The 26,339-nt window shown below is 34.5% G+C and overlaps 1 protein-coding gene across 4 annotated transcripts in view; it reads left to right on the forward strand.

Annotated features, from left to right (window-relative positions):
• The window catches only part of LOC105484676 (protein tyrosine phosphatase receptor type C), a 123,169-nt gene that overhangs the window by 91,353 nt on the left and 5,477 nt on the right, over positions 1-26,339 (forward strand). For all 4 annotated transcript variants that reach the window (XM_011746518.3, XM_011746519.3, XM_011746520.3 and 1 more), the window contains 14 exons: positions 2,265-2,373; positions 3,062-3,096; positions 5,561-5,670; positions 6,226-6,316; positions 6,407-6,483; positions 8,436-8,472; positions 8,570-8,667; positions 9,356-9,481; positions 16,140-16,297; positions 16,499-16,634; positions 18,306-18,455; positions 22,425-22,515; positions 23,730-23,863; positions 24,799-24,933. In XM_011746518.3, the coding sequence (XP_011744820.2) occupies positions 2,265-2,373; positions 3,062-3,096; positions 5,561-5,670; positions 6,226-6,316; positions 6,407-6,483; positions 8,436-8,472; positions 8,570-8,667; positions 9,356-9,481; positions 16,140-16,297; positions 16,499-16,634; positions 18,306-18,455; positions 22,425-22,515; positions 23,730-23,863; positions 24,799-24,933 (1,487 nt within the window). The remainder of the gene's footprint in view (positions 1-2,264; positions 2,374-3,061; positions 3,097-5,560; positions 5,671-6,225; positions 6,317-6,406; positions 6,484-8,435; positions 8,473-8,569; positions 8,668-9,355; positions 9,482-16,139; positions 16,298-16,498; positions 16,635-18,305; positions 18,456-22,424; positions 22,516-23,729; positions 23,864-24,798; positions 24,934-26,339) is intronic.

Consider the following 26,339-nt stretch of genomic DNA (forward strand, 5'->3'; position numbering starts at 1 on the left):
TTTATTATTAGGTTTATCGAGAAAAGTCTTATGCTGCTTAATATTTTTATAACCTAATCTAATTCATTATTATGGATTGGAATGCTATCTTATAGTCATTTGCAGTTTCTTGCAAAATCTCACTTCAGAGTGTTCTAGAGGTTAGATGTTGCCTCTGATGAGCTTTTTATTCACAAAATCTGGAAACAATCATGCTGATTGATATACGTATACTAGTAATCACTGGTATGGATTGACAATTTCAGTGAAAAGAATTTGAGATAGAGATAAGACAAGGAACACTTTGGGTCATTTTAGGAGCCTATTGCAATAAGAACTTCTTGCCTAAAAATGTTCACTGCCATCCACCTATACATTCACGTTCATCTATCTATCCATCTTTATATATGCCAGCAGTATAAATACCCCGTTAAGGGAGATAACATTATTTCTATTTTGTATATGAGAAAACTCAAGTTTGGATAATTTAATCTATTTGCTCTATGAGTCAAAGAAATGACAGAGCCTGAATTCAAGCTCAGGTCTTACAGTCTCTATCTGAAATTACTTTCAATATTCCTATTTGTATGAGTTCCCAGTTACAGAAATTTTGATCATGAGATGAACTGTTTCTGGCAGCTGTTTGCTTGGTAGAGTCATTTCCATCTTTCCAGTTGTGGAAGAACTGTCTCATGCTCAAGGCCTCCACTCACCATACATAAAATACGTCCCCTCTACTTCCTTATCACCCTACTTATTTTTTTCAGACTATATGAAAAAATACATAATTATTTCATTTGTTCACTTACCTTTCTTTTTTCTTTTCTTTTTTGACAGAGTCTTGCTCTGTCACCCAGGTTGGAGTGCAGTGGTGCAATCTTGGCTCACTGCAACCTCTGCCTCCTGGGTTCAAGTAATTCTCATGTCTTAGCCTCCAAAGTAGTTGGCATTACAGACACACACCATGCCCAGCTAATTTTTTTGTATATTTAGTAGAGATGAGGTTTCACCATGTTGGCCAGTTCGCTCTGAAACTCCTGGCCTCAAGTGATCCACCCACCTCAACCTCCCAAAGTGCTGGGGTTACAGGGGTAAGCCACTGTGCTTGTCTGTTCAGTTACCTTTCTGGTGTCTGTTTCCCCCAAAGAGAATGCAAATTTCCTGAAAACTAATATTTTTTTCTGCCTTATATTCTGTAGCATTTCCACAGACTGTCTTCCTTTTTATCTTCACAGTCCTTCTTATCTTCTAACCTATTTCACCATTTACTTATTTCTTCTGTTTATTATTAATTATCTATTTTTCTTCACTAGAGAGTAAGTTCTATGAGAACAGGACTCTTGTTTTTCTTTTTGTAGATGTCCTAAGTGCCTAGAGCTGAATTTGGCAGACGACCAAAGGCCGAAAATATTTTTTGTGAATAGTGAATAATTAGTGCTTACTACGTCCCAGCCACCGTGCTACGTGTTTACTGTGAATCAACACCTTTAGTCACATTTTAGGATTTTGGGAAAGGAGGGACAAAGATAATAAGAAATCTGGCCAAGTTCCCAACTAAGAAGTGGTAGAGCTAGGGTTGGAAGCTAAGCAGTCTGGCTCTGGAGCTGAGGCTCTTAAGTCACCGCATTATTTTGCTGCATTTTCACTACATAAGAAAAGGTGAATATACTGGAGATATTTCCAACACACCCTCTCTTCTATGCCCTTTCCTTAGGAAAAGGCAGGATTTCACATTAAACTTAGTGAATATTTAAGTCAGGGTAAGTCTTATCCTAACTACAGAATGAAACCATTTTTGTCTCTTGAATTGATTTTACACCTCAATGAACAGGTAAGAGGGTTTATCTTTGTGAAGTAGAAGTCTTTCTCATCCCCTTAAGAGACTACCCTCTTCTGCATACGAAGTTAAACTATATGAGTTTGTCTCCAAAAATTATAATAACTGGATTACCTCCTTGATCCCTTCAAACTGAAGTGTCTGGAAAAAAGAGAATTAAATTTAAATGTGTCTTATAAAAGAACTTTATTTAATCAAGAGAAAGAGAATTGTTCTTCTCTTCTTACTCTCCTTAAATATAAAATGTTTTTATTGGTTCTAAACAATATGGCCAAAATCACAGAATTAGAACTTTATTGTATTTGACCTTATTCTAAAATGTTTATTTTTTCAAACCTCACAATAAATTGAAAAATATTAAAATGTAAATACTTTGGAGGTGATTATTCAACCAGTCTAGCAAGTTGTTTGACAATGGTTCTCTGAATGTATTATTTTTCATTTCTAGATAATTCTAAGGCACTGATAGCATTTCTGGCATTTCTGATTATTGTGACATCAATAGCCCTACTTGTTGTTCTCTATAAAATCTATGATCTACATAAGAAAAGATCCTGGTAAGAGTTGATTATGAATTTTCAAATAATAATGGTAGTAGTAATGGTGCAAACACATATCCATATGGCAGTGAGGGAACCAGTTAAATGAAATACATGAACTAGAGAGAAGACAGCATAAAGCCCACTTCATGACAGAACTTTTAATCAAAAACTTTTAGTATGGTTTTATTGGTTTGAATTAAACATTAATGTTATTTTCCTAATTTACTAATAATATTGTGGACTTGTTTAATAATAACCAGTGAAAAGAATGTGTGCGTTTTTTAGTACAAAGTGGGTCAGAGGGATCTAGGAGTGACGAAAGCAAAAGAAAGGAGGTAGATGTCTGGGGAAGTTAATGTGTTTCGTTGGCCAGAAACAACCACATCTTATGAAAAACAGAAGATTTAAAATAAAATCATTTGGCTACTTATGTGAGTTTAGCAAACAAGTCTTGGTTGTTTCTTTTCCTCCCTCACCCTCCTCTCTCCTCTCTGACTCTCCTCTCTCCCATCCTTCTGTCCTCCCTTTGCTCCAGGCTCTCTTCCTGCCTTCCCTCCTTTCCTCTTCTCCTTTCCTCTCTTCTCCTTTTCTTCTCCCTGACTTCCTTCCTTTCCCTTCAATGTATTCATTAAATATAAGTTAAATACCAACTGAATTCTGTGCTTCTTGAGAATATAGAAACTTATTTTTCCTATTTTCACAGCAATTTGGATGAACAACAGGAGCTTGTTGAAAGGGGTAAGTATGCATATTTTTTGCTGATGAATATTCCTTCCCCTGCATTTGAATCCATTCATTTTATTTCATTTATTTATTTATATTTATTTTAAGACAGAGTCTCATTCTGTCGCCCAGGCTGAAGTGTGGTGGTGTAATCTCTGCTTACTGCAGCCTCTGCCTCCAGGTTCAAGCAATTCTCTTGTGCCTCAGCTTCCCAAGTATCTGGGATTACAGACACAAAGCACCAGGTCCAGCTAATTTTTGTATTTTTAGTAGAGATGGGATATCACCATGTTGCCCAGACTGGTTTCGAACTCCTGGCCTCAAGTAATCCGCCCACCTTGGCCTCCCAAAGTGCTGGGATTACAGGCATGAACCACTGCGCCCAGTCCCATTCATTTTAAATAAGAACCGGGCATTTTTAATTTAACTTGGACTTCTGTTGATACAGTGATAAAACTTAAATTCCTTTACTCACTCAGCACCTGTGAAGTTCCCAGTGTACGCCAAGCATTGTGCCAGGTACTGAGAGTACTACAGTGACAGGCACAGACTCTGCCCTTAAAGGGTTTGTAATCTAATAGAGGAAAGCAGATATATCAAGAAATACGACGGTAATTTGATACATGCCCTAGTAGTTGAATGTGTATGATTCTATACATATATAGAAGATAGAAAACTGTGTGCGAGGGTGGAAATCTGGTCTGTTAAGATTGTGGAGAACCAATGGACCAACAAATTAGGGAGTGGTGGAGGGAAGAGTGGATGGCAGTCACAGAGATGGGGAGATGGTACATCTCCTCAAGTCCCTGCCGGGGTGGAATGCTGGCTGCTCCCACTAAAGACGCATTTATGGACAGGATAAAGAACAGCAATTTTACTTAGGAGAAGAAAACAAATTTGTTTATCTTTTTTTTCAACATTTATATTATTTAATTTTTTAAAAATGTGATTTCTAATCCAATAAAAAGGGACAAAGTTGAACCTTTGCAGAAATTGAACTTTTGTTTACAATAAAGAAATTTACTTGCTTTCTCATGCTTAAGACAGGAATAATTTCAGAAGTCCTTTGTGTTAATCTGTGTTAGAAGTGTTTCCCTCTGGTAATAGCAGGTACCAGGTCTCTATGCAGAAACTTTAGGGTTGAATCTTTTGTGCTCCTTAAAACGCTTTATTTTTATTTGCAGAATGTAACACTATCTGACCCCTTATTACATATTTATTCATTTGGTTGTTGATTATACTCCCCTAACTAGAATGTAAGCTTTGTGAAAGCATGGAGGCTTTTTTTCTTATTCACTGCTTTATGCCCAGTACCAAAGTGAGTATCTAGGATTTGATAAATATGAGTGAATAAATAACACTGAGATAGGGTATCCTGAGGATTCATTTTCATAAGCTGAGGGAGGAATGAAGAGCACAATCAGTAATAAACACCTGAGCAGAAAAGGAAAATCCATCTCAAGGAGTTAAGGTGGACTTGGAAAGTGTCAATGAAATATTTTATCTCAAAATTGATACTGATTGCACCTTGGAATGCAGTAGAATTTACTCATTCAGACCCCATGAAACCCTGAATGTGGCCCTCAGTTCAGAATGAATGAATACCAGGCATTCCCAACAACCTAAAGAAACAATTGCATATAGCCAGTTTGATAGCTGTGATTGGATAGAAAGTTTCCATGGGTAGTAAGATAAATGGGTTGCCCTCATGGATACCTTTTTTCTTTATCTGATAAATGGGTAAAATTAATATGATTACTGAAAGAAATACTATCAGTAGTACATGGAAGAGTAGGAGAAACATACTTTTTATATACGTGACAGATTAAATTATCTTACCTTTCTAAAGGGTTTGGTTTTCAAGTTCCATATGCAATTATAGCTTTTTATGGTTAGTATACTTTTTTACTATTTAGTAAGTTATTTCACAAACATAGTATATCATGTGTTTCATGTACTTGAAGCAAAACGAATTAACACAACTGTTTCACCGTTTAGTGTAAACAGATGATCAAATTAAGCTGTGTCATGGGTATAAGGGTATTAATCATATTGTCTTATTTCATTTGCATGTTTACAGCATTTTACAAGTTGAAAATGAAAACAATACAAAGAAAAATAATAATTGTATTATAAATAAATAAGTATGGCAATTGCTATAAAATACATATTATCAAACAAATGTGAATGTCCTTATAATGGTGATGTTTAGTCTGGCATCCCTTCTCTAAGCATAGAAAATGGGGAAGAACATTCTGGTAGAGGGAACAATATAAAGCCCGGAAGAGATCTGAAGTACAAGATTGAGCAGTCATTGATTTGTAGGTAAATGTTTGGATGTGAGTGAGATTTCTCAGATGAAATGTATACGAAGAGGAAAGAAGCTAAAGGATTGAGTACACGGTGTAAATTTAATGAAATGTGTATGCCCACCTGAAAGACACATATAACTAGTACTGAATCTTTAATATGTTTCCAGATGATGAAAAACAACTGATGAATGTGGAGCCAATCCATGCAGATATTTTGTTGGAAACTTATAAGAGGAAGATTGCTGATGAAGGAAGACTTTTTCTGGCTGAATTTCAGGTGTGTGTTGCTTTTGTTATATGATAAATTCAACATCAAGACAATTCCACTTTAAATGTATTTATATTGCAATTTGCCTTCATAATTTATCCCACTTGATATTGCAACATAAGCAAAATAGATATTATTAGCAGATATCTATGAACCAGAAGGAGACTCATAGAGGTTGATGAGATTATAGTGTGGAGCTAGTAAATATTTCAATGTAATGCTTTATTGTATTATGAAGTTGTGTCACAAAATGTATTTGGCTGATTTTGTAGTTGTACTCTAGGTACTCATCCAAGTATCTGTTTTTAAATGAATTTGATAGTGACACAACAACTAATCCTAAATTTGTCCCTACTCAAGAGATTTGTTCTGAAAGTTGTCAATCATTAATTTTTTTTTAAAAAAAGTGATTTTATTTTTACATAATTCCTGATCTTAATTTCAATTACTCTAAGCAAATTTTTTTAGCAATATGAGGAAAATGTTTTACAGGATATCTCATTTGCTCAAAACGATCATTTTTCCTGAATCTTCTGTGATCCAAGAAATCATTGTTTCTTTCAGAGCATCCCGCGGGTGTTCAGCAAGTTTCCTATAAAGGAAGCTCGAAAGCCCTTTAACCAGAATAAAAACCGTTATGTTGACATTCTTCCTTGTGAGTACTTACCGAGTATTGAATTCCCATATATTTAGGCCACTTGATTATTCATTATTTTACTTGTTTATTTTTCTTTTCCTTAAACAGATGATTATAACCGTGTTGAACTCTCTGAGATAAATGGAGATGCAGGGTCAAACTACATAAATGCCAGCTATATTGATGTGAGTAAAAATTTGCATTTTTCCTTTTTTTTTTTTTTTTTTGAGACGGAGTCTCGCTCTGTCGCCCAGGCTGGAGTGCAGTGGCGTGATCTCGGCTCACTGCAAGCTCCACCTCCCGGGCTCACGCCATTCTCCTGCCTCAGCCTCCCGAGCAGCTGGGACTACAGGCGCCCGCCACCGCGCCCAGCTAATTTTTTGTATTTTTAGTAGGGACGGGGTTTCACCGTGGTCTCGATCTCCTGATCTCCTGACCTTGTGATCCGCCTGCCTCGGCCTCCCAAAGTGCTGGGATTACAGGCGTGAGCCACCGCGCCCGGCCAAAATTTGCATTTTTCTTATTCCTGTATATTTCATTCAGCTCCTTCTTTGTCTCGGCAAAATTTTAGAAATATTATTAAAAATATTTTGAAGTGAGCCCATATGTCACTGATAAAAACAGAAAATTATTAATATTTGCAAGGATATTTATTATGTGACTATTGGTATTGGGTATAACAGAATTTTCCTCTACAAACAAAATTATATTAAGAATTAATTTAATGTACTCTGGTACCTGTTGTGTGCTAGATATTAGACTAAATAATCTATACATGTATTTCTCAAAAGAAGCCCACATTTGCCTCAGCCATGTGCCATATAAGTGAGGACTGGAAGGCTCAGTTTAGTTAATTACCTTGTCCTTGTTCACACAACTGGTAAACACTTGAGTTGAAATTCAACCAGAGTCTGACTGACTCCAAAATGTTATCCGTTAATTTAATCATACTAAATTTCAGCAGACACTCCTCATCAACACAGATCATCTGTCCACTGGATTTATGCAGAAATGTAAATGTCTGTACGTGGTTAATTTATTTAAAATATCTTAAAATTTAATTTATTATACAAATGTTAAATAATTAATCCATTATATAGGTTAAATAATTTTAAACAGTATAAAAATATATACAGACTGAAAAAATCTTTTTTTCTCCCCAAATCTGCCATTTTCCCAGTGTCCTCACCTACCAGAAGCAACTATATTTTCTATTCAAATATATATGGTAATTATGGTATCAGGTTACTTATGTTTCTCCATTGGAACTTGGAGCTCCCAGAAAGCATGTGTCTTCTGCTTTTAGATAGGTGATTAACATATTGTAGCTATTCAATAAATACTTATTAAGTAAATGAATGTATGCGCAATACTGTGTCATGAGATAGAAGTTTCAGGAAGTTACTTAAATTAATGTTGAATTCTTGTGACCCATGTTTCAAATTTAATCCAATGGTAAAGGCCATCTCTTTCTGAAGAGCTCCTTTCATTGCTGAGGTGAATTTAGGAGTCTGAGATAATTCTGGAAGAAGCCAGTATAATATTTTATCTGCCTCTGTACTCCTTTATCTTGGTAACAGGAGCAGAGAAAGCAGACATTGTAGGTAATGAAATGAAAGTTATTATATCTCTTATCCGAAATGGCAGAGAAGTCTAGGGAATCATCATATTCCAGCAGAAATTTAAGAGGTGAAAATGCGGGTAAAATCCAAGAATGATTTGTTGAAAGAAATTGAGTAAAAATCCCAAAAGTAACTGCATGGCTGGTGAGCAGGTTTAAACAGTGGCAGATGATCCTATAAGAGTTGGCAGGATATAAAATGTTGAAATGTCTAGAGCACTTTTGTAAATTATAACAACATCCCAGATGTAGATGAAACCTAGTGTTAAAATTGCTTGAAGTTTACAGCAAAGATACATGAAAGTCATGAATATTCTTTGCAAATGCTAACATGTTGAGCAAATTAAATGCCTGACCACCAATTAATAAGATCCCCTTAATACTTTGAAACTGCCCAGAGAAATTCACAATCACAAAATGATGGATCTAAGGCAATTCCTCTAACTCACAATTTTTCATGTTAATGAGTAATTGAATGTTCAGCAAATGACATATCTTTGCATGTGTTTTCAATAGGGTTTCAAAGAACCCAGGAAATACATTGCTGCACAAGGTAATTTCTTTGATAATCCAATATTCTTTTTGAAAAATTGTTTTATAGCACTTTTAAGAAAACATTTCTTATCAACTTTTATTTGTTTACCTCCTAGGTCCCAGGGATGAAACCGTTGATGATTTCTGGAGGATGATTTGGGAACAGAAAGCCACAGTTATTGTCATGGTCACTCGATGTGAAGAAGGAAACAGGGTAAGAACCAAGAAGATTCATAGTGTGGATCTTGGGGTTAGGAAAATAAAGTGTTGAATGGCATTTTGAAAAGCCACGTATATCTGCCTCATGACTAAACAGAGAGTTCTCTATTTTAATCAGTATTAACTTTTATTTAAATTTTTCATACCTGTAGAAAACTAAAACTTTTAACATACAAATATATGTCTGTATGCATAAAATTTCAAGTCTTCTGATTAATTAAACTTGATTCCTGTTTCTTTGCAGTGTTGTTATAAGTTCAGTAAATTTCACTGTTTTAGCTTCACAAGAACTTAATACTCGAAACAAAACTGACCTTGGGCAGATAGGTGGTGAGTCATGTAATGTGACTTTAGGAGTAAAAGCCTCTCTGTCCCCCTACCTAAAATTAACCACAAGCAATCACATCTTTTTTGCTGACAAATGATTGTCTCCTCTCTTAACATGCATGTAAGCCTGGAAAGATCATCTCGCTAAAAAGTATGAAGGAAATTCTACAGCACTCATAAGTGGGAAATAGAACATATATCAAGCATCACAGCTTAAGGTTTATATATGCTTGAACTACACAAATGTTTTGAGAATTTCAAATGAGTATAGGTTTTGTTTTCACTCTTTAAAGAAAGTTGGATAAAAATTGGCTTAAATTAAAAATTCAAATACTTAATAATGTTTTCAAATACAGAACAAGTGTGCAGAATACTGGCCGTCAATGGAAGAGGGCACTCGGGCTTTTGGAGATGTTGTTGTAAAGATCAACCAGCACAAAAGATGTCCAGATTACATCATTCAGAAATTGAACATTGTAAATGTGAGTTTGTTTTTTACATAATTTTTGTTTTGATACTGTTTTTATAAAAATATAATTATGGAATATTAAATTTGAGAAATTAAAATATATCAGGAAAAATTATTTTTGATAACCTTTAGGATGAAAAGCTGTGGTTGGAACAATGACAAAAGCCAATAGGGTCAAATTTAAGTCACTGGTCAAGACGTTTTTGTCCAAGTCAAATCGAAAGTATTATACTGTGACCCTCGAAGTATTATAAAAACAGGGAAGGTCCATTAAATGTGTTGAATACATAATCGAATTGTTAAAAGAATAAGCAATTTGTCCTTATTGTCAGTGAGTTTCTACTTTTATGAAAAAGATTAATTTTTCCATAAGAGAAATGACAGAATTAGAGAACACTATAAGAAGTATAAAGTTCTAACTATGCAGCAGCGATGGAATGTTTAGTTCAGAAAATAAGGAGGTCATTGTGGCCTTAGATAATAGTTAAAATGGAAGTCATCATGCATATTATTTAATTCCATTTATATGAAAAATCCACAATAGGCAAGCCAATAAAGACAGAAAGTAGATCAGTGGTTGCCTGGAGCTGAGGAGGTCAAACAGAAAAGGGGAGTGGCTGCAAATAAGGACAGCCTTTCATTTTGTGATGATGAAAATGTTCTGTAATTAGATATAAAGGTGATGGTTGTATCCTTTAGTGAATGTAATATGAATACTGAATTGTACATTTTAAACTGGTGAACTTTATGGTATGTAAAATGTATCTTTTATTTCCAACAAATGAATTTTATTTTTAATTTTTTGGGGTACATGGTAGGTATATTTATGGGGTAAACGAGATGTTTTGATGCAGGCATACAATGCATAACAATCACATCAGGGTAAATGGGGGGTCCATTATCTCAAGCATTTATCCTTTCTTTCTGTTACAAACAATCCAATTATACTCTTTTGTTTATTTTGAAATGTATAATAAATTATTGTTGAATAGTCACCCTGTTGTGCTATCAAACACTGGATCTTCTTCTTTTTATCTAATTATATTTTTGTACACATTAACCATCACCATTTCCACCCCTGCCATACCCTTCCCATCCTTCGATAACCATCATTCTACTCTGTATATCCAAGAGTTCAATTATTTTAAATTTTAGCTCCCACAAATAAGTAACAATATATGAAGTCTGTATTTCTGTGTCTGGCTTATTTCACTTAACATAAGTCCTCCAGGTCCATCCATATTGTTGCAAATGACTATATCTTACCCCTTTTTATGGCTGAATAATACTTCATTGTATATATGTACTACATTTTCTTTATCCATTCATCTGTTGATTGATGCTTAGGTTGTTTCCAAAAGTTGACTATTATGAACAGTGCTCCAATAAACACGGGAGTGCAGATATCTCTTCAATCTACTGTTTCCTTTCTTTGGGGTATATACCTAACAGTGGGATTGCTGGATCATATGGTAGTGCTATTTTTAGTTTTTTTTTTTTTTTTTTGAGAAACCTCCAGATTGTCCTATATAGTTGTTGTACTGATTTACTTTCTTACCAACATTGTCTGAGGGTTTTCTTTTCTTCACATCCTTGCAAGCATTCATTTTTGGTTGTCTTTTATATATAAGTCATTATAACTGGAACGAGGCGATAATATAGTTTTGATTTGCATTTCTCTGATAATAAATAATATTGGCCACCTTTTTATATATCTGTTTGCCATTTGTATGTCTTCTTTTGAGAAATTTCTGTTCAGATCTTTTGCCTATTTAAAAATCAGATTATTAGATTTTTTATCATAAAGTTCTATAAGCTTCTTTTGTATTCTGGATATTAATCCTTTGTCAGATGGAGAGTTGGAAAATATTTTCCCTCATTCTGTGGCTTGTCTCTTCACTTTGTTGATTGTTTTCTTTGCTGTACAGAAGCTTTCTAACTTGATGTAATTCTACTTGTTCATTTTTGCTATGTTTGCCTCTGCTCGTGGGGCATTATTCAATAATTTTGCACAAACCAATGTCCTGGAGAGTTCTTCCAACATTTTCTTTTAGTAGTTTCATAGATTAAGGTCTTATATCTAAGTCTAATCCATTTTTTACTTAATGTTTATATACAGCAAGAGGTAGGGGTTTAGTTTCATTCTTCCACATATGAATATCCACTTTTCACAGTACAATGTATTGTGGAAACTGTCCTTTCCCCAATGCATATTCTTGGTACCTTTGTCAAAAACGAGTTCACTGTAGACTTATAGAATTATTCATGTGTTCTCTATTGTGTTTCATTGCTCTATGTATGTTTCTATGCCAGTACCATGCTGTTCTGGTTACTATAGCCCTGAAGTATAATTTCAAGTCAGGTATTGTGATTCCTCTAGTTTTGTTCTTTTCACTTAGGATGGCTTTGGCTTTTCTGGGTCTTTTGTGGTTTCATATAAGTGTTAGGATTATTTTTTTCTACTTGTAAGGAATATTATTGGTATTTTGATAGAGATTGCATTGAATCTGTAGATAGTTTTGAGTAGTATGGACATTCTAACAATACTCAGTCTTTAACATGGAATAGCTTTCCATTTTTTATGTCCTCTTCAATTTCTTGCATCAATATTTCCCAGTTTTCATTGTAGAGATCTTTTACTTCTTTGGTTAAGTTTATTCCTAGGTATTTATGTTGTTTTTATCTACTGCAAATGAGATTACTTTTTTGATTTCTTTTTCAGATAGTTCAATGTTGGCATATAAAAATACTATTTTTTAATGTTGATTTTGTATCGTATGACCTTACTGAATTTGTGAATCAATTCTAATAGTTTTTTTGGTGAAGTATTTAGGTTTTTCCAAATATAAGATCATATAATGTGCAAACAAGGATAATTTGACTTCTTCCTTTCCAATTTGGATGCCATATGTTTCTTTCTCTTGTCTGATTGCTCTAGCTTGGACTTCCAGTACTATGTTGAACAACAGTGGTGAAAGTGGGCATCCTTGTCTTTATCCAGATCTTAGAAGAAAGGCTTTCAGTTTTTTCTCATTTAGTATGATGCTAGCTGTGGGTATGTCATATGTGACTTTTATTCTGTTGAGGTATGTTCCTTCATTACCCTGTTTTTTGAGGGTTTTTTTTACTATGAAGAGATGTTGAATTTTTATGAAATAATTTTTCAGCATCAATTGAAATGATCATATGTCTTTTGTCCTTCATTCTGTTGATATAATGTATCACAATAATTGATTTGTGTATGTTGAACCATCCTTGCATCCCTTGGATAAATGCCACTTGATCAGGACGAATGATATTTTTAATGTGCTGTTGAATTCAGTTTGCTAGTATTTTGTTGAGGCTTTTTGCAGGGATATTGACTGATAGTTTTCTTTTTCTTGATGTGTACTTGTCTGGTTTTGGTATCAGAGTAATACTGGCTTTGTAGAATGAGTTTGGAAGAATTCCCTTCTCTTCCATTTTTTGGAATAGTTTGAGTAGAATTGGTATTAGTTCTTCTTTAAATGTTTGGTAAAATACAGTAATGAAGCCATTAGGTCCTGGGCTTTTCTTTGCTGGGAAACTTTTCATTAGAACCTCCATCTCATTACTTGTTGTCCATTCAGGTTTTGGGTACCAACAATAATGGTGACATCAACTTTTCAAGACACGGAGAGCAAAATAATAAATGAATTGAAATAATAAAATGATTAAAAATGGAGGAATGAAGTTAAAATGTAGCATTTTCATTATATTACACTTTGCTTGTTAGTTTGTTTACACAATCTCTGTTGTCTTCAGCATAAAATAATGGATTATAAGATATTGTTTGCAAGCCTTATGATAACCCCAAATCCAAAAGCATTCAACAGATACATAAAAATAAAAAGCAAGAAGTTAAAACAGACCACCAGAGAAAAATCACCTTCACTTAAAGGAAGACAGGAAGAAAAGAAGGAAGGAAGAGGAGGCCACAAAATAACCATACAAGAAATAACAAAATGGCAGGAGTAAGTCTTTATTTATCAACAATAACACTGAATATCAGTGTACTAAACTCTGTAAACAAAATACATAGAGTGGCTGAATAGATTGATAAAATAAGACCCAACAATCTGTTGCTTACAAGAAACATTCTTCACCTGTAAAGACACAAACAGACTTAAAATAAGAGATGGAAAATTATATTCCATGTAAATGGAAACCTAAAAAGAGAAGGAGTACCTATACTTATATCACACAGGTGTATTTCAACACAAAAACGAATAAAAGAGATATTGATTGTCTCTATGTAATGATAAAGGAGTCAATTCAGCAAGAGGATATAACAATTGTAAATATATATGCACATAATACTGGAGCACACAGATATATAAAGCAAATATTATTAGAGCTAAAGAGAGAGATAGACTCCAATACAATAGTAGTTGGAGACTTCAACACCCTACTTTCAGCATTAGTCAGATCACCCAGGAAGAAAATCAACAAAGAAACATTGGTCTTAATTTGCATTTTAGACCAAATGAACCTAACAGACATTTATAGAACACTTCAACCAATATCTGAAGGATACACATTCTTCAGATCCATGGATCATACTCAGGGACATACCTTGTGTTATGCTATGAAGCAAGTCTTATAAAATTTTAAAAAATGAATTATATAAACTTTTCTTTGACTACAATCAAACTAGAAATCAATAACAAGAATTTTGGAAACTATACAAACTTGTGGAGAGTGAACAATGTATTCCTCAATGACCACAGATTCAATGAGGAAATCACTAAGGAAATTTTAAAATTTCTCAAAACAAATGAAAATGGGAACACAACAATCCAAATCCTATGTGATACAGTGAAAGCAGTACTAAGAGAAAAGTTTGTAAGAGTAAGCACCTGCATTAAAAAAGAAAAATTTCAAATAAACAACATGATACATTTCAAAGAACTAGAAAAGCAAGCACAAACCAAACGGTAAATTGGAAGAAAAAAAAAAATAAAGATCAAAGTAGAAATAAGTGAAATTGAAATAAAAAAATAATACAAAGCATCAATGAAATAAAATGTTGTCTTTTAAAAAGAGATAAAATTGACAGGCCAGGTGCAGTGGCTCATGCCTGAAATCCCAGTACTTTAAGAGGCCAAGGTGGCTGTATCACTTGAGGTCAGGAGTTTGAGACCAGCCTGGCCAATATGGTGAAACCCCATCTCTACTAAAAATTAAAAAAAAAAAAAAAAAAAGAAAAAAATTAGCCAGGTGTGGTGGCATGCACCTGTAATCCCAGCTACTTGGGAGGCTGAGGCAGTAGAATCACCTGAACCTGGGAAGCCGAGGTTGCAGTGAGTGAAGATTGCATCATTGCACTCCAGCCTGGGCTTTGCAGCGAGACTCCATCTCAAAAAAAGAAAAAAAAAAAAAGATAAAATTGATAAACCTTCAGCCAGACTAAGGGTAAAAGAGTGGAGACTCAAATAAATACAGTCACAGATGAAAAAAGAGACATTGCCACTGATACTGTAGAAATTTAAGTGATCATTAGATGCTACTATGAGCAGTTATATGCTAATAAATTGGAAAACTTAGAAGAAATAGATAAATTCCTGGATACATGCAACCTATCAAGATTGTAAAACATCTCTTAATAGAGCTGTTTAAAAAAAATACAAGTCTTTGTATAGGGGGTTAAGATTTTCTCTTAACTTCATTTATTGTAGGCCTTTTAGTAATCTAAATTTTATTTTTGTATAGTCTAGATACATTTTCTACAGAAGAAATAGACTTACTCTATATATCTCCATAGGTCTTCTTAGATTTCCATGGTATTACTAATTGTTATGTCTATAGAGTGCTGTGAAACAATCCTATCAATAGTTTCTGGCTAAATACTTGTTTGACTAAGCCACAAAGGCACCGGATCCATAGATATGAGGGTATATTTCTAGGTTGATGATTATCTGGCTACATTCTGTAGTCTGGGTTTACTGGTGTTAATTAACTCAGTTTGTATGTTTCTTTTGTTATCTAAATGTAGATGGTTCTTTATACCTGGTGAGAGAATTATGACTTATGCATCTTGTGGTGGTTACCTTGAAATTAGAACAAACCTGAGCAGTAACCTGGGGCTGACTTTCCTTAATCCTCTCTACATTCTGAGTTGACAGTGCTACCATGTGAAGGTCTAAGGAATATAATGTTCATCAAATAATCAGACTTTGCTCACATAAGAATGAGTCCTGCTTGCTGGCCTATCAAGTAGAAGTATTTTAAACAGCTGTGAGAATGACCTTTACCATATCATTTTAAACACACATCCAAAAAGCTTTCAGCCACGCACCCCCCTTTTATGGTGTATGTTTATTTTGTTTTTTTTTTTTTTTTGGCTTGACAGCATGCAAGTTCCTAGAAATTTTGGTTATACTTTCTTTACCTTACGTACCTTACTGGTAAGATATTGCTTACCGGGTAGTGCATGCAAGTCCTGCACAATATCTTAGCTACTAGTTATTGATTAAAAAGGAAAATGCAGTCATGGCTGAGAAGATGTATAAGACACCTGAGGAAATTATGAACTCTTTTGAGTGGTTTATGTTTGCACGAGGAGACTCTGTATTGGTACTCCCTTCCACTTATTTATGTTTCATAGTCTGCTTTAAAAAATCATTTCAAAGAATATATTATCTCTTGACTAGAAAAAAGAAAAAGCAACTGGAAGAGAGGTGACTCACATTCAGTTTACCAGCTGGCCAGACCACGGGGTGCCTGAGGATCCTCACTTGCTCCTCAAACTGAGAAGGAGAGTGAATGCCTTCAGCAATTTCTTCAGTGGTCCCATTGTGGTGCACTGCAGGTAGGAAAAACAACAACAACAACAACAACAACAACAACTCCAACAGAATCCACCTGCCTAGGGCTGTTAGAGACCTCTTTCCCTTTGGCAATTGCTATTTTGGGAAACAACCTATGGGAGAAACTTAGATTCTTATATCTGTTTCACACCTGCAGCTTTACCGTGATCATGCCTTTACCTTTTATTTGCTTGGTTTGCCAGTGCTGGTGTCGGGCGCACAGGCACCTATATTGGAATTGATGCCATGCTAGAAGGCCTGGAAGCTGAGAACAAAGTAGATGTTTATGGTTACGTTGTCAAGCTAAGGCGACAGAGATGCCTGATGGTTCAAGTAGAGGTATGTTCTAACCTTTAGTGATTATTCTCACTTTGGTTCTTTGGACTTAAATCTTTTCCAAGTGATATTAATGATATTTTAAAAAATCGAAATTCTTCACAACTTCAAAGAGTAGATGATTTCCTGAAAACTAAGACATGTGATAATCACCAGAAATACTTAGAAGCATTTTTCATTAGTGCCTAAAAGTACTGTGGAAGAAAGATGACCACAAAACATATACTTTTTAAAATAATGAACTACCATTAACATATATCAGATTGGCAAGAAAACTAAAAACGCTGAAAACAGATTTGGCATCATCTCATAAAATTAAACTGAAGAGACGGAATAGTATAGTAGTCAACAGCCTGGTTTTAGAAACTACACTTTCAGGTTCCAAATCTTGCTTTTAATTATTAATACAAGGGTGAGTGGTATTATTTATTAAGTATTTTTAGTCTGACTGCGCCTCAGTTAAGTCATCTGTAAAATGGAGGCAATGATAATACCTCACAGACTTATAACCCCAAAAGTAATACAAGTAAAACACTTAAACAAGTCTCTGGCACAGGCTATGCATTTGGTGATTGTAAGTGATGGTTATTACTAAAAATGTCTGTATTTGACCTCACAAAAATCACATATGTGCACATACCCAAGAGAAGCATCAACTAGAAACATTTGCAAGAATAGAAAAAAAAAAAAAACCACAAAACTGAAATATATACCAATGAAAAAATGGAAATACCATAAATATGTATCAATAGGGGAATAGGAAAACAAAATTTGGACATGTGAACTCTCTGTACAACAAATGCTATGTTGTGGTAGAAAGCAATAATCTAGGTTTGTGTCTGTCTGTTTGGAGAGATGCTCAGATGAAAACAATGAGTGAGTAAAGTTGGCACACGAAACATTCAAGATATAATTCATGTGATTTTTTTAAAGCACAAAAATGTACAGTGCTTATGATTATAGATGCATAGATAGCAGAGTAGAAATATAAAAACAAATTGTTAACCAGATAAAAAGAAATGATTTACAGTGGAAAATAAAGTACAGTGGAAAGATACTGCCAAACTCAGGGAACTAAAGGTGGTAGTTAAAGAGGATTATCAAAAGTATACTATTTCCTTGAAAATACTGGATTCAAACAAAATAAGCAGTTAAGAGTGGTTAAATCTGGGTTTGGCATATTGGATTAAAAAAATAATTTTCTTATCAAAAAATAGTTTTCTTATTTTGAAAGTTCTAAAAACTATTTAAAAAGGTTTTCTAAGGAATAACAACTTGCTTTTTTACCTCTTGAATATACTGTGAAATTTATTATGGTTTTACATTCAGTAATTTGGCTTATTGTCCCAATAATTACTAAATGAAGTAACATACAATGTTTTTTAGTTTTTAGGAATAAAAGTTGTGCAATACAGAGTACATGGATAATCTATTTGTAAAGTAATTTTTCTGAAAAAATAATCTGAAAATAGAATTTGCTCATATTCCAGAAAACTCTGAGAGTGAACTTCCAGAATATTATAGGTATCACATAAATATTATAGATATCAGTTTGCTTTGCCATGTATTGTTCCAATATGAGCAAAATTATGGGGAATGTGTATTTTAATTAAATATGACTTGCAGGACTCTAAATTATTAGTTAATTATCTGTATTTTTTCCTGAAATTGTAGGCCCAGTACATCTTGATCCATCAGGCTTTGGTTGAATACAATCAGTTTGGAGAAACAGAAGTGAATTTGTCTGAATTACATCCATATCTACATAACATGAAGAAAAGGGATCCACCCAGTGAACCATCTCCACTAGAGGCTGAATTCCAGGTAATGATGGTGACAACACTGATAATAATTACAGGCAACTTTTACTGAGTGTCATCCACTTTCTAGGTGTTTGCTATGCACTTGACATAGCACTTGTGTTTGGTCCTCACCAGAACCAGTGGAGCACAGATGAGAAAACTAGGACACAGCGAGTTAAGAGAAATGCCTGAATCCACACAACAATTATATAGATTTCTTTAGACCCAGAAATCTGACTTTATTACTAACACTTTCGGTCATTCCTCATTAAGCTGGTATAAAATAAAGTGTCAAGATAACAGTATGTAGCCACAAAACTCATCTGCCAAAGGCAATATAGCATATCACCTTTAAAAACCGTATCTGGTTTTCGTTTGTAAAGGAAATCATTAGAAGAGTTTATGACTGCTTAGGAAGTTGAACTGGCTGGAGCTGCCAGACAGACAGTAAAGGATAAGTACATGTGTCCTAACCTATTTATTAGGCAATTATTCTGACAGCTAACCTAGCATGTAGTTCACTATAATTTCAGAAATTTGGCATATCTGTCCTCAAATTGCTCCGTTGTCAAAAAAGTGTTTTGTGTTTTTTTTGTTCCACCTATGATTTCCAGTTTAGTGAGTCATTCTGTAATGTACCGAACTGGTAAATTCAGAGTTTCTAAAGACCAGGAGTATGCTTTTAGTCAGATGCAGAACCATTTAATGTTTAGGATCAAAGTGGAGTTAAGATGGGGGTGGAGGTGGAGCATGCAGTAATCACCAAGTGACTCAATACCCCAGAAGACCTGTACTTACAATGGAAGAACTAGCAGGCACAGGGTAGTCTCAAGCAGAGTAGTGTTTTATTGTTGTTTTCTTGCTTTTCTAGCTGATAAATTAACCATATTCAATATACCTTATACCTGCCCTACTAATCCATGTAAACACATATGCTGTTTAGAGACAGTTATACATTTAAGTTAAACATTCTTATGAATGTTTATTTACTATAGAAAAGACAGACTATTTTTCACTAAACAAATGTGCTTGAGTTTCTGCTGTGTGTGCCAAGTACAATTCTAGGCACAGGAGTCAAAATGATCTGCAAGTGGTCACGGGAAGACGGATGAGAGGATGTGATCCAGATCACAGATAGAAGCAGTGAAATTATTCCATTTAAGCAGACAGTAAGACAGAAGATGAGGGTAGAGATGCAAGTCGGTTGGTCAATTTAGTATTGGGAAATTGAGGCAGCTCTTGCCTGATGATCTATCACTTTTTCAAGAAAATATGAGGCTAGATCATCAGTTGAGAGTTGAGAGATACAGGAGCGAGTAGGGCAAAGAAGAGCTTAATGCTTGAGGAAGGGTATGAACTAGTTATCTCAAAGTAGAAAAGCAATCTCCCTAGGCAGATTGCCAGAAGTTATCATTTGATCATCTAAATTTATCATTATAAGTTTAAAGAGGAATTAGTCAGTTGGTTGTATTGTTTTCTATAGCAGCATTCAGCTCTTTGAGGGTCAAGGCTGTGTGTGCAGATGGTTGAGTTAAACCTATCTAGATTTCGAAAAGTGTCTATTTGAAAGTAGTGAGGCAAACAAGTTGAGGGTGTTTACAAATGAATGATGACTGAGGTGGAAAATAAAAAGCAAATTGGCCGCACGAGGGAGGTGAGAGAAAGCAGTAAGGATAATAGGTTGGACATTTTGATAGAATTACAGATTGCTAGGTTGAACATACTAGAATAAATGACCAGGAATAATAGGGGTAATTTTCAACAACAGGGATAATTGAAGTTGTGATTTTAGAGGTGATGTGGTATTTGGAATGAAACCTACAAAGGTGGAATGATGAAAGTGGATGACTGGGAAGTGGAGGGAAAGTCATGGGAGGTGAAGAAGCTAAGAAATGAAGGGACTAGAGTGTTGGATAGATCATTCTTGTCAATGTTGAATTAACCAAAAATGATGACAGACCTTGGAAAGAAGAGCACATACTTAGCCAAGCCTAAAACTAAATGAGGTGGAGTGATTTAGAAATCAATACCTGACACTTCCCAGTGAAGGGCAGTGGATAGAAGCTAGCATAATATGATGGCAGGAATATCAGAGTGGTTGGTTTATTTGAAAGAGAATAAGTAGAAATGGTTTGCAAGTAGAATCAGAGAGTAAGGAGAACACGTATCTTTTCTTAAAGCTGTGAGGTAAAAGGAGTATGAGGGGGAAAGTCAACTTTTTCCTAAAAGGGCTGCCGAGTTATTGGTGGTGTTCTTAGCTGACATCCATGTTTCAATTTTCCATCACTTTCAGTGATGGAAAGTTCAATTGGTGGAAAGAAAATAAAAGGTGAAGTGACTGTTGGAAGAAGATGATTAGGATAAATGGGAGTTCACAGATGACAGACTATGAGCATCAGAGGGCAGGGGAGGAAGGCACTGTTGGGTAAGGTGTAAGAGACTGGGTTGTATCTGAGGATACAAATAACCATTCAGGAATAAAAGTCTGGGGAATGTGGATGCACTGGGAAGCTTAGACTTGTGATGGCATGTGAAGCAGGCAGAGATTTAAGAGTGACAGATCCTTTGTGTCTTAGATGAAGGTGAACCATTAATTCCACCTATAATCCTGAGTATTGCTACAGGGCACAGGCTGCCTCGGTGACTACACTCACAAGAGCACAAGGTGTTATAATAATTTCCAAAACATGTGGTCCTTCATGCAGCTCATGGTGGTGTTTAAGTGGCCTAAAATTCAATGATGATGTTTGCTTTCACTCAATTACATAGCTATGAATGAGGTTTGAAACAGAGTGCCATGATTAATTTGAACGAGGGTACCATGCTGAAAAAATATATATCTATATACACACACATATATACATGCATGTGTGTGTATATAAAATCTTACTGAATTGTACATGAGGAGCTTTCTCAGTTTAAGTTATTTGTAACATTAAATATTATCATTAAATATTGTTCACTTGACAACTACTTATTTAAGGACTAGTGGAGAGGAAAGACTGGAGGCAGGGAGGTCTTCCAGAATAAATTGGCATTTAAACTGATACCTATAGGGTAAGAAAAGTTATTAGAGCAACCAAAAGGGGAAAAGGTAGTTCAAGTAAGAAAAAAACAAAAACAAACAAACAACAACAACAACAACAAACAAGTTTATCTGCCAAGAGTTAAAGAAAAGCTTGGCCTTTCCAAGAATTGAGGAAGCTGGTTTGGTAGAAGTATGGAGGGACCTAGAAGGGTTTAAGGCTGGAGAAATAGTCAGGGGCATATCACTAAAGACTTCTTACACTATTTTGAGGAGGTTTTTTGTTTTCTTATAGTGGTGGAAAGTTAATCTTCAGAAAAGCATCTTCTGTTTTGTGTTTTAGAAGGATGAGAGCAAGCGAGATTGGAGACAAAGAGGCCAGTTAAGAAATTGTTGATGTTTTACAAGTGACAAATGAGGGTAGACTAGATTAAGTAGGAGGAAGGAAAACTAAAAGGATTTGTGAGCCTCATCTGTAGAAATGATAGATCTCTTCTGACTAATTAGTAACTGTGGGTGAGAGGAAATCAATCTAGAAGGTGTAAACAAATTAAGAATCAACTTTCAAAACATGTGCCAAGTCTCCTATGAATGTGGTGTCTCCAAAGTTTATTTCTGATAACTTAAAATAACTTACCATTGCTTTTGCAATATAGATCAACATCAGTCTAGTGCTTTCAACTTATGTAAGAACAAACTATTATTTTTCTATCAAGCAGCTCTGAAGAAGGAGACATAGTCTGTTACATATTATATATCTTTAGCTCATACTCACCCTGTCAAAAGGACTAAATGCCTGAGCAATTTAAAGAAAAAATAATCAGAGGCAAACTGAAAAATTATGGCCTATAGGGAGCATATGCAAATTTCACAAAAAATAATGAAATGCTTTTCTTTAGGGAGCATCTTATTATGCAATAAGCCAATATTTACATTTTAAATGAGTTTTTCATTTTTTTTCTTCAGAGACTTCCTTCATATAGGAGCTGGAGGACACAGCACATTGGAAATCAGGAAGAAAATAAAAATAAAAACAGGAATTCTAATGTCATCCCATGTATGTAGTTTATTTTATTTTTTTCATATCAGATAAAGTTAAGCTCTTTTGGATTTGTTTAATGTGGGACACACACTCATACAAATGATCTTGAAGCAAGATTTCAACATTTGGTTGTTAATAGGGAAGAAGTTAATAGGTATTGAAATACTAGTTATTGCAAAGACTTATAATCCTGAACATTTACAATGGGCTTTGGAGGGTAGACTGTATTCAGTGTTTTCTTTTTACCAATTATTTCAGAAATGAATTGTCGTAAAAGTGAAATATTTAAAGCTGGGAGAAAACAGAGCAAGTCTCTTTTACCCATTTTCTTTCATTTTTAGTTTATTTCAGTTATTTACTCCAGAGTAATTGACAAATAGTAAAAATTACATCCATTTGTTCTCTTTATGTTTCCTTTTTATCCCTTATATCTGGGAGGTTGAAAGTAGGGGGATATACTCTATAAACTCTAAATCATCAAATTTAACAGATCACAATATGCACAGTTTCAAGACTTGAATTCTACTCTTTAAGCATATTAACATCACATATGGTAATTTTATTCAGCTGCATAAACTAAAATTAGCATGGATAAAATATAACACAAGTTGATAAATTAGACGACCAAATAAATCAGATCAGTGCATGGCTGACCTAGTTGATTTCCACAGGAGTCCTTACGAATGTAGTTTAAAATATGGAATTGATGGTGATATGGTTAATCAAATCATTTGACCAAGTTAATGTAAATTATAGCAATTAAGAAACAGTGAGAAATTATGGATCAAATAATTTTCTGGGCTAAAAAGTAATTAATCAAAGCTACCTATATAAGATTGTTAATTTAATGTTACTGGAATGTAATTGAGGGAAAAAATCTAAGCTATGTATTTTGTAAACTTATATCAAGCAGAATTATAATATTGTATGGGAAACTAAAGTGTATGTATCAAAAATTAAATAATCATATATAATGTTATGATATGTATTTGTTGTTTGACATGTAATTATGTTCCATGTTTTTTCCTGGAATCCTTTTCCTTAGACTTTTGTTGTATAATTTGTTTATCAACAAGTACTGAATTTTATATAGGATCTTATTTCATGCAGATCAATAAGTTTTCATAATGCAATGTGTCCCTTTTTAAATACTTTCAAATTTCCACATGACAATGAAGAAGAAATTTAATTTTTTAAAGGAAGGCTTACTACTGATTTATTTTACATAGATGACTATAACAGAGTGCCACTTAAACATGAGCTGGAAATGAGTAAAGAGAGTGACCATGATTCAGATGAATCCTCTGATGATGACAGTGATTCAGAGGAACCAAGCAAATACATCAATGCATCTTTTATAATGGTAGGTACTTAAATTGCAAAACCCAAGATCCAGCCATTTTAAAGTCATATCTATGTTATTAGGGCTATTCATTAAGTGATTTTATAAAAGAATAATGAGCTTGGTCATAACTACATATAGATTGACATGAGAGTTTCAATTTCAATGCTACATTTTAACTTAATGAAAGATTTAAAAATACTATAACCTAATAACCTGATACAAAATAAGTTAATGCTATTGGTTATATTTTATGACAAATATGGCTATAATCACATCAATTTTAAAAATAGTAAAATTTGAGCAAATACAAGTATTTGAAAATGTTTATACATGCTCAGATACCCAAATTGTAGGCAAAGCCAAATTTGCATATTTGTATGGTTAGAAACTTTTCATTCAGATTAACTGAATTATTAGGTGAGTCTGTGTCACATCCCCTACCTTTTTAATTAACTGAGAATTCAAACAATGAAACTTTAGTCATTTATTAAATATTTATTATTTATACACTAAGTTGGATTTACTTATTTTCCAGTTTCCTAAAGCACACATTCATGGAATATTAGTTTAATTAAGAAATACAATAAAAATATAAAGACACTAATTAAAATTAGTATAGACATGATGAAGGTAATTTCAAATGCTTAAGTATTTTATTGTTATAATCACACTAACCTTTATAGAGAAACAAAAAGGTGTGTCTTTTGTGGAAAGGAAAACTTGTTTCCCAAGATATGTTGTAATCTTGATTTTACATTATTAGCTAAGAATTATTATCTGCATAATTATTTTACACATAGCTATTACATTGTTTCTTGGACATAGGAATCTTACTATTTTTATGTGACAGCACTGATATCAAACTAAGTAACTCTGTTTCAAAATGGTTATTTTAAGAATCTACTGAGCTCCCTTCTGTAGTAACAAAGTCCCACCCTTTTTTGTCTAAAAAGAGCTACTGGAAACCAGAAGTGATGATTGCTGCTCAGGGACCACTGAAGGAGACCATTGGTGACTTTTGGCAGATGATCTTCCAAAGAAAAGTCAAAGTTATTGTTATGCTGACAGAACTGAAACACGGAGACCAGGTTTGTACTTTTGAGGATTTTTTTTTTAAACCTCTCTGTCATAAAACTTCATTCTCCAGTCTTGGATTGCTTGCTTGATCACCATACCCACATCTTTTTTAGCCCTCCATCACACAATTCTGTCTGCTCAATCTTACCCCTTTCACCCTGGTGTTGGCCTCCATCAGCTATGTCTGGATTCTGACAGTCTCTCGTGTTTGCCCCCTCCAGTCTTGCATGCTACTCACAGATTAGCCAGGACGCAGCAATGCCAGTGTCACAGCAAATAACAGCTACATTTTCACTCTGTTTTCCTCATTTTCTCAAGATAAAAACCAAGCTCTTTTTGTGATATCCAGCACCCTCGACAATCACCCCGTCATGTGTCTTTCATTTTCCTCCCATTTTTATGTTTTCCATCCTCTCCACTCTGGACAAGCAGGTTTTGTGCCCAAGCCTGAACACACCATTTGCATTGTCATCACTGAGTCTAAACTTATTGATGTTCCATGTAACTAAATGTGTGCTCTCTTCCAATTTTGACCCTATGCTTTTAACAAGACCAAAGTCCTGAAAAATATATCTGTATCCTCCTTTCTTTATTCCCATGTAATATTTATTGCCATAAAAGTCTATAGTTGAAGGTGAATCTAAGATATAATTTGATCTTTTACTTAATGCTTGTGACAGATATTTTATCCTTTCCTTAATATCTTCAGTTATTATTAAAATTTCCCTGGTGGTAGATCTCATTCAGCTTTAGCACCGACCACATTATCTGACATATGTTCAAGCTTATTCAGTGAATAACCTTATAAGTATGCAAAAGATTTAAGATTTATTATGTCCCTCTCTCTCCCCCAAATCCCACTCTTTCTCACCCTCACCTGGTCCCCTTCCCCTGTACATGGAAAGTTGCTTTTTATGTTTTCTGTTTTAAAGGAACATATGTCCAGATTTCTAGCGTGGAATTCCCACAATCTTTTCCTTCATATAAATTGTGAAAGCTGGGAAACAGGATGGAAGTACAGGCAGGACTGCCTGTATTTGTCAGAAATTGATGGGTCGTAGTTGGTAGACAACAGTTGGTAGCGAGAAGAAACACTTTTGTGATTCATCTACTCTTCAATCTGGCCCTTTCCTTAGATATGCAGACAAAATATATAAAGCTGCTCATGGTGTTGGTCAACAAGATGACAGAGACAAAGCTCCAAAAGATGCAGCCTTCTTCCTCAAGAACCACTGAAGGGACAGTGGGACCTGAGTTATTGAAAGGGTCGTGAATAACATTGACTCATGCCAGCCATAAATATTGAAGAGGTGATGATAAGCATGTGGAAAAGAGGAGCAAACCTCAAAGACCTACACTAAGGAAGACAGCTGTTCCGGGGGACAGCTGTTCCGGGGGTGTCGCAGCCACCTCGATT

This window comes from Macaca nemestrina, chromosome 1 (assembly GCF_043159975.1).
Source record: "Macaca nemestrina isolate mMacNem1 chromosome 1, mMacNem.hap1, whole genome shotgun sequence".
Taxonomy (NCBI): domain Eukaryota; kingdom Metazoa; phylum Chordata; class Mammalia; order Primates; family Cercopithecidae; genus Macaca; species Macaca nemestrina.